The sequence below is a fragment of the Cupressus sempervirens genome, chromosome 3, assembly GCF_028749045.1.
Source record: "Cupressus sempervirens isolate cs-2001-9-10 chromosome 3, ASM2874904v1, whole genome shotgun sequence".
NCBI classification, from domain to species: Eukaryota; Viridiplantae; Streptophyta; class Pinopsida; order Cupressales; family Cupressaceae; genus Cupressus; species Cupressus sempervirens.
In genome coordinates this window covers 189,275,337-189,284,277 of record NC_143120.1, presented here as the reverse complement: position 1 = coordinate 189,284,277, position 8,941 = coordinate 189,275,337, and the positions used below count along the sequence as shown (strand labels likewise).

General features: G+C 34.3%; 1 protein-coding gene across 1 annotated transcript; it reads right to left on the bottom strand.

The window, feature by feature from the left end:
* Positions 1-5,482: 5,482 nt before the first annotated feature.
* Positions 5,483-6,679, bottom strand: LOC149565450 (pentatricopeptide repeat-containing protein CRR2, chloroplastic-like). The gene has a single exon (XM_089816322.1). It carries the CDS (start codon positions 6,677-6,679, stop codon positions 5,483-5,485), a length of 1,197 nt encoding a protein of 398 aa, XP_089672448.1.
* Positions 6,680-8,941: the final 2,262 nt, after the last annotated feature.

Here is an 8,941-nt window from a genome sequence, read left to right as displayed (position 1 = left end):
TAAAGACCAGTTTCCAAGTTGATGATGATACAAAGGGTTTTGAGTTCAAAGGTGATTGTAAGATCATAAGACCCTAAGTTAACATGAAAAAGCATTTTGCTTGTCCGAGCTGGAAACTGACAAGGGGTCTTTGGCCAATGAAATAGTAAGAAAGGTACAGGTCTGAGGATTGACTCCAGTTGACATAATGATATATTTGATTTGGCATAGAGAACAAAAACCCAACAATTCGATTAATGGTAAATTAGATCCTTTTGATCACCTACAATCAGTCTTTGGTGTTCCCCATGCTTGGTAAATGCAGTTTTCTTTCTTTTGTCACCTTGTTTATCCATCTACTCAATCAGGGCAGTTATGGTCATCGTTTCTGTCCATTCAGAGCCAAATTTGCATGTAAAAGATTTGATTTCCTGTATGGGGATGTGCATCTGATCGTGATCTTCCCTGATCAATAGTTATTGCTCTCCTTTGCAATCTCAACTCTACCTGGTTAGAGTTTGAACTCAATGAAATATCTTAGTTATGCTTGAACTATAAAAGCAAATTTTGTAACCCTTTCAAGGGTCGGTCTTTTCTCTTATTCTATAGCAGTAGTATTCTATGCTCTATTATTGTAGTTCCTCTTTTGCCTATGAATGAATATGATTCTCAATTGTATCCCCTTCTTCCATTGATATATCATGCAACATCTTTTTCCTTATATTGATGTATTGCCTTCATTCTTTGATTATATGTTGTGTTTATTTGTCTTTGAATGATATAAAGTGAAGTCCCTTCCTTATACCATTTCATTGATTTCTAATCTATGTATGATTATTGAGTCAAGGTTAAGATAGAATTTTTGTATCTGAGGATTATATTGATGAATTGTGTTTCCTTGGGCAGAGATAGGATTGAACAATACTATTTGGTGTATCAACCCTCTTAGATTATATTAGGTAGTTTGATTTTTATGCTTTCCTTCTCCCTTTTCCTCTCAAGAATAGTTAGGTGTATCCTGATAGTAAGGAAGTCGGCCTCCTCCGGAGACTCAATCTCTAGTTGCAAAGTCTCGCACTTTCGAGATTGTTTCCATGTTACACGAGGTCACTTGAGGGTCATACCTCAAGCAAGGGTGCAAACTTTCATGTCAACAGTATCCTCAACTTGATTGAATTTAGCAATGAAATAATCCTTAGCCATAGGTTAAATGGTAATTAGTTACAAGCTTCTAAACAATGATTTTTAAAGGAAAAAGTTATGAATAGAACCTCACTTAAGGCCTAAATAATGCTTTGAATCCTTTGATTCAATAATGAATTGATGTCACTCTTTCTCTTACCCTTCCTTTCTTTATTCCTCGATGCTAATTCCTTCTTTTGTAATTTTTCTTTTAACAAAGCTTTTTGTTGAAACTTCAAAGTTAGTTGAAATGATGTTTAAATCCCTAGTTGTAACTTTTAATGAGTGTACAGGGTGGGTGGAGCTCATGGGCTATTAGATTACAGCTTATGACACATAGTTAAAAAATGCTAAAAGAGAACTTTGTAGCTATTTATCATGTGGGATGCTTGGAAGTCTTTTCTTCACATTTGAGAGTCTCCAACAAGTCACTTGGACACCTCGTATGGAACACTAATCATACATCCTTTAGCCATGACCTGGGTAAATATTTTTTAATATTTGATGTCTAAAGCTTATCATTGACCTTAACTCATCCATACATTGACTTCCTTTTTTAATCTCCTAAATTTAAAACATTGTCTTAACTTTTAACCCTTGCTATGTCATCTTATTGTGAACTTCAACAGATATATTTGATAAAAATATGTAAAATTTGAAGATCTTTGACAAAGAAAAGTATTATACAACAAATTCTCCAATATTTTGAATCCAATAGATTGTTTTTACTCTTCCTCTTGCTTTCTTCTCATTATATCTCAATCTTAGTGTTTACACTTACATTATTTCTCACTTGCAAAGCTTTCTGTTCAACTTCATTGTTAGAAATTTTGAAATGTAATGAGGCTTGGATACTTATACATAAGGTTTTCTTGAATGCCTAATACTTGGGAGGGACTCATAAACCATCACAATTGAGGCTTATAACACACATCTCAAACTACTTTTCAATTTAAAATCTACATCTATAACCAAGCAAGACACTTGACAATATTTGGGACATTTGGGAGTCCCTTGGACATCTCTTGTGGTGAAATAGAAGGGGTCATCCCCTCGACATCCACACATCCTTGTCTCAAAAATATAGTATATTTGGCAGAGATACATCATGGAACTTGTTTGTTTAGGTTATGGGACACATTTTTAAAAAAAGTTTTTGGTTGGTTGGTTGAATGATCCTTTGTAGCTATCCCTTACGAGGATGCCTGAATGTCTCCAAAATATTAGAGATGTCTTGGGAACATCCTAGCAAGTGAAAACCTTGTATCTTGGCCTCCTTTGTGAAGCTCCTTATCATATTTATTTCCCCTAGCCCTGTTACACCAACCTATGTAAGATGTTTGGTAGCAATATGTTATGAAAAATATATGAAATATTCTTTTATTTCAATATCCTTTGGTATTACATTTGATAGGTATTTATAAAGTGTTAGAGATGACATAAAGAAGTTAAATAGTTTAATTGTGCAAAATCGCCTCTAACTATTTACCCTTTAAACAATGTAAATCATTTATTAGCAATTTAATACATTATACAAACAATCCCACCTTATTACATTGTTCCTACAAATGTACTCCTAGAACATACAATTCATCTTTTAAAAGAAACCCCCTCTTAAGGTTAACATTATAAAATTTGTTGAAATCAAGATGTATACACATATTTGTGAAAGACTTGGCCAAAGAAATAAATCTTGAATCAAGTGGAGTTCCATCAAGTTGTCTTGTAACCCTCGTGAAGGTGTAGCCCTTATCTAGGATTCTTGTGTTCTCCCTCCACCACTCTCAAATCACAACCTCACAAGCTACTAAACAACCATCCATGTTAATCTCTACACAAAACCCCTTACCTGCCTCCACAAATCAAACTTAACAATACATATATCTTCACTTATATCAATAATAACAAGAATAAACATAAAAGCAAAAATGCCTCTACGGCAGAACACCATCTCAAAGCAAGAAGTTGCCTTGAGATGATGGAAATCCTCCATCCTCCTATGCCAGTAGCCTCTAGAATGATCCTTTTACACTTTACCCTCCAAAAGTGGCCCCAGAGGAAGTAATACAACCTCCATGTATAAAAACATCATGTAGATTATGCAAAGTGCAACATTAGGCTTTGTCCAAATTACGACCAAGCAAATTTTGGAGCGATAGGGACACTTAATAGAATTTAGTGTATTCCCAAAAGCCATATCCTGCAAAAATAAGTCTTTTAAATATTAAACAATTAAATTAAATATAGGCATAGTAGCACTATATGACTTATCATTGCAATTAACCATTAATTTGATATCTTTCTTTATAGTTTTGTCTTCCAATAAAATAAAATGGCCAACAATAATATCCATCACATCCATATTTCCCCCAACAATGTTCAATCCTTCAATCAAGGGACACAAACTTCTTAAATCCTTCCTTAGCACTTTAAGGTTTCATTAATGACAACAAGAATTAGTCTTTCCAAATAGCTTGCCGACTCTAATGCTTTAATGTTATAAAGTATTGACTACATCCAAAGAAATAAGAAATAATTGACTTTGAAAATGTGGCACCTTCATTGCTATGCTCCATCTAAACTTTTCAATTCATACTAGCAAAGAGGAGAGGGTGGAAAATTTCATGACGAAAGTTCCATTATAGTAGTGATCAATGGTCCACCCATTGGGCAGCGTCTATCCAGCCGACCCGATTCACCTCTTTAATGATTTTACAATTAATTAAAAATTGCATTTAGCAAGTTTTTCTCTTCTTTTATTTAATTAAAAAAATCAAATATAAGAATCCAGTCGGCTAGTTAGCCACTGGCCACCCATAGGATTGAGAACTCATCATACTCAGAGTAAGAAGATGCCCAATCATTGATAAGAACAAAATTAATAAGAAAACTCTACTTTATACTCCACAGACACTTTGGGCACTTATTTCTCAACGAATTGGAATTTGAATAAGTGACTTTATTTCTGCGAGCAATCGCCCTTGAATTTTTGATAGATCTAATATCAAACCATTTTTTAAACAACATCTAATTGTTTCTTCTACTCGCGACATGGATGATTACTTTTCATTAATGTTGAACAATTATATTTGTCAAATGCGAAACATATTAACTATGAGACAAATTAGTGTACACGAAGAAATAATTGTTGCTTACTCTGTCTTTATCTATTCTACTTGTGGAATTCAAGAACGATTTCCTTACTCTGAATAAGGCAATATGTGGTGGTGCAGTCTTTGATATAGCCAACAACTTTTCATTGAGGAACTTGCAGTCTACGGTAGGAATTTACTCTGCAATCTAAACTCCATTATCGAAGCATTTTGATGCCTGAAAAAGATTTACAATAGCTCTGATAATATATATAAAATATGATTTATTTCAATGTTCTTTAATATTACATTTAATAGATATTTATAAAAGGGTAGAAATGGGAGAAAGAAGTTAAACAATTTCACTGTGCATTACTGTCCCTCTAACTATTTACCCTAAACAATATAATACAATATACTAACATATATAATATCCAGAAATTCCTGACACAGAAAGGAATTATAGAGAAAATTCTCTGAGCTTTGTATTTGTATGACTTCTGCAGATTCTAAACAAGTTTCCATGTATAAGCAGTATGAGGTTTTAATGCCATCCGTTTGATTTAGTAATATGCATCTTTAGATGTCCAGAACAGAAAAGAATGCTCACCATACGTGATGCAGAGGACACCGCATTGGACGTTGTGGCACTCTGCTCGTAAATCAGGAGTGGAAAAATTTATCTACATTGGTTTGCATCGATTCATACCCAGAATATTCAACGAATAAGATTTGATCTGGTTTCAAACTTTGCAGCTGCACCTGGTGATAGCTTCATAAATCACATGCATGTCATACCAAGCGATTATTTCATATCCTAGAATCTATTCTATCCACGCGTCTAATCGAACACTAGTGAATAGGATAATGAGGTTTACTGGATTGATATTTAAAGTAAACCAGTTTTCATGTGTTCGTGTCTCTTTTCCATGTTCTGAATTCGTGACATGGTGAAATACTGGCAGAAGACTACTAGAAGATAGATCATTAAGTTTGATCCAGTTAATTGCACTCTATAGCAGAGTTTCAAAGCTTCAGCAAAACTCTTAGTCTGAACAGATCTTGCAACCATTGCATTAAGTGAAAATAAACCCTTTTTTCTCATTCTGTTAAACACTAGTCATGAATTCTCTAAGCTCTCATATTTAAGATACAATGCTTCAAAGTCATTCTGCAGAATTGCATCTGTCCTACCATGTTCTGAGCCATGCGGCATAGCCCTTGAAGTGCTACATACTGGATGAATGCTTATCAGAGTGATTGCACTGGCTTTCAGACATGGCATCTTCACTCTGATACAACAGCATTAAAGCTTCATCAGAGTTCTCATTCCCCACATATGCTGCAGTCGTTGCCTTCCACGAAGTTACATTTTGTGGTTGCCTATCGTCTAACTGTAGGCGGGCATTCTCAACACTCCCGCATTTATGATACATGGATGCAAGGGAAGTAATAACAGTATCTTGAGAATCATATCCATTCTTAAGAAGAAAACCATGAATCTCTTTTCCCTGTTGCAGAGTAGCACATACCGACAGAGCACTGACGATGGTGTCTAAGTTGGGTTTGTCCGGCACCGCTTGCATTTCCCTAAGAAGACTCAAGGCCTCTTCGCCATAACCACTCTGAGCATATCCTGTGACAATAGCATTCCATGCGGCGGCATTGGGTTGGGGCATTTTGTCAAACACATCGCGCGCACCCTCAAGAAATCCACATTTAACATACATATCAACAACGGTACTCCCAACATAGACATCGGAATCTAACCCAACATCGACTGCATACTCGTGGATCTCCCTACCCAAATCAAGAGACTTGGTAGAAGCACAGGCCTTGAGAACAAAAGGGAAAGTGAAGCGATTAGGTTCCACATTGGCCAATAGCATTTTGTCATACAGAAGAAGAGCCTCGTCATAAAGGCCACTCATAGTATAGGCTCTAATCATCATGTTCCAGAAGAAACGAGTGCGTTTTGGAATTTGATCAAAGAGGAGCCTGGCCTCAACCAGACTGCCGCACACGACATACATGTTTAAGAGCTTGCTACCCAAATAAACATCTTCAGTTAGACCATTTAAGACAATGTAGGTGTGAATTTGTTTACCTTGTTCTAGGTTTTTAAGGTTAGCACAGGTCTGTAACAGACAAGCATACGAGCTCGACTGAATTGGAATATCTCGCTTCTCCATTGTCTGCAAAACAGCCACCGCTTCCTCCAGCCGCCGCTCACTGCATAAAGTTTTGATGTTTTGATTCATGGTGTTTGGGCTGTAGACGGCTTGTATTAATCTGAGTTTGTGTGTTTGAGTTGCAGGGGTGGATGAACGCCTACGGAAACCATCAGCAGAGGAGGCGTTCGTGTGAGGACTGAATAATCTGGGGGAGCGATAGTTGTGGGTTAGCACCGCTGATGACAATGCCATCTAAACGCATCTGAGTGCTAATTCATAGAAAGATTTTTAAGGGTATCACCGTGCGAGTGTAAAGGGGTTCCGTGCAGGTTCATCGAGAAACACATTAATTTAAGGGATAAGCCAATCCAGCACTAAATCATGCCCACAATTTATCGAAACTTTTTATGTTAATTTTTATTCTGGTTGGGGTTGGAGGGACGCCTCAATGCTTATGTGATGAGTGGAAAAAGAGGGTAAGGTCTATAGTTCTATTTGGCAGTTGTCTCATGTAAGGGAAGAGAGGGTAAGGTCTAGAGTTCTATTAGGGAGCTGTCTTTTCTCCTTTTCTTTTTTAGTCCCTATTTTGTGTAAGGCAAGGAACTAATGTTTTCAGTAGTGGTGCATAATTAATTTGAATTAAAACATATTGTCTTATTCTAAAGTCTAATCATGAAATATTTTTAAAATATTTTGTATGATCAAAAATTTAGTTTTTTATTAATTGAGTGGATTTTTGTTCGGGGTAATTTTGTTTTTTAATTGTCAAAAATTAAATAAAAAAGGATAGAAGATAAACTTGTATTAATTACAACCACCCCCGTTGTCAAAAACTATTGACAACACCTATCATCTCAACTAAGCCGGACTTGTCACTTCTGTAGCTATGACATGAGACACGTGACATCCCATTCTTCTTTTTTACTATGCCTACTAGCCTCTATGACACAATGAATTTGACATGCCAAAAAAATATGTTGAACACCATGTGTTTGCCACCAACAGGAAGATGAATGACTGCATTTTATTTGGATAAGAATGTGAACAATCATGTGCTGTTGTTTTTCAAAAAAATGACATTATTAAATCATATTTACTATTTACTTTTTAGCTTTTTAAATTTTATCAAACAAATTTTTTTTTTTCATTAGTTTTGCCTTCCAATGTGAACAATCGCATAATATTGTTTTGCATCAAACATGATATTATTAAATAGTCTTTACTTTTTTTGCTTTTTAAATTTTACCAAACAGTTTTCTATATTTGACACTTTTGCCCTCACTACCTTTTGAGTTAAGCAAAAATTGTAGAAATTTTGATTTCTCAAAAATATTGATATAATGATAAAAGCATAGATATTGGAATATTGTTAAATAAAAGTATGTTGAAATATTTTGGATTTATTTTTATTCATATAAAAAATTTAATATATTAAACATATTATTAAATTAAAAATGACATTTTCTTTTATCTTTGTTAAAATTTAAATCTTATTAAAACTTTCTTTGTTTAATTTTTAACAAAATGTGATACTCAATTGCACTTTCTTCTAAAGAATTTTCTTTGAAATGTTTGCTATCTCAAAAAAATACAATAGTAGAAAATCTATGAACCCTTTTAGCAACTTAAGGTAGGGACTCAAGCTCAAACAGAGATCTTGTTTTAATAAATGAATGAATAGTTTTAATGATGTTTATGAGAGATTAAATAAGGATTAAAAAAGAAAAACCTTAAGTAATTTCTATATTCTTTTCTATTTCTATATTGTTATCTTTATGTCATACTCTACATTTGACAATTATAAGTTTTTCTCTTTGTCCTATTGAAACTTTTAGTTTGTTATTGTTGGTTATCTTGATAGAGTCATTTGTGTTGAACTTGATTGATTTTTCTGAAGCTCATTTATACAAGTGTGTGTATTGAGATGAACCTCTCTAAGGATTTGAAAAAGCTTATGGATATTTAGATTGGAGATCTATGTCACACATAATGAATGTTTTACCTCAATGTGGTTCGTAAAAAATAAAATTGACTAGAGCCAAATAACACAAGTAGCAAAGTTTTAAAAACCAACAATTTTGACCTTCCTTTCCTCTTACTACATATTTCATGGGTAATTTTATGAGGCCTTTAACATTTAAGAAGATAAAAATTGCTAACAAGAATTAAAAGGCATATCATCACTATCTAACTCTTAAGAATAGACTAATGATTTTGTAAAAACTTTTCTAGATAAAACAACTCCCCAGTTCAATGTTAGTGTTTGACATCCCTCTTGTCCCTTAATACTCTCTTCCTCCTCTAGCTACCTCAGGGAGTTGTGAATCAATTCAAAATCCCAAGAGAAGTTGGAGATGATTAATTATCTTTAGTTGTAAGTCCATAAAATAGACACAAACTATAGTATTTGAGAGAATTGTGGTTTGATAGAAGACTTTCAATTAAAGGGAGTGACATCTTAACCCTTCTAAACATGGTCTACCTGTGATTGTATTGAGCATCAAAGTGATCAAG

Bases quoted from the DNA above. Each gene is read 5' to 3' on its own strand.
- LOC149565450 (XM_089816322.1), bottom strand. From the start codon at position 6,679: ATGGCATTGTCATCAGCGGTGCTAACCCACAACTATCGCTCCCCCAGA.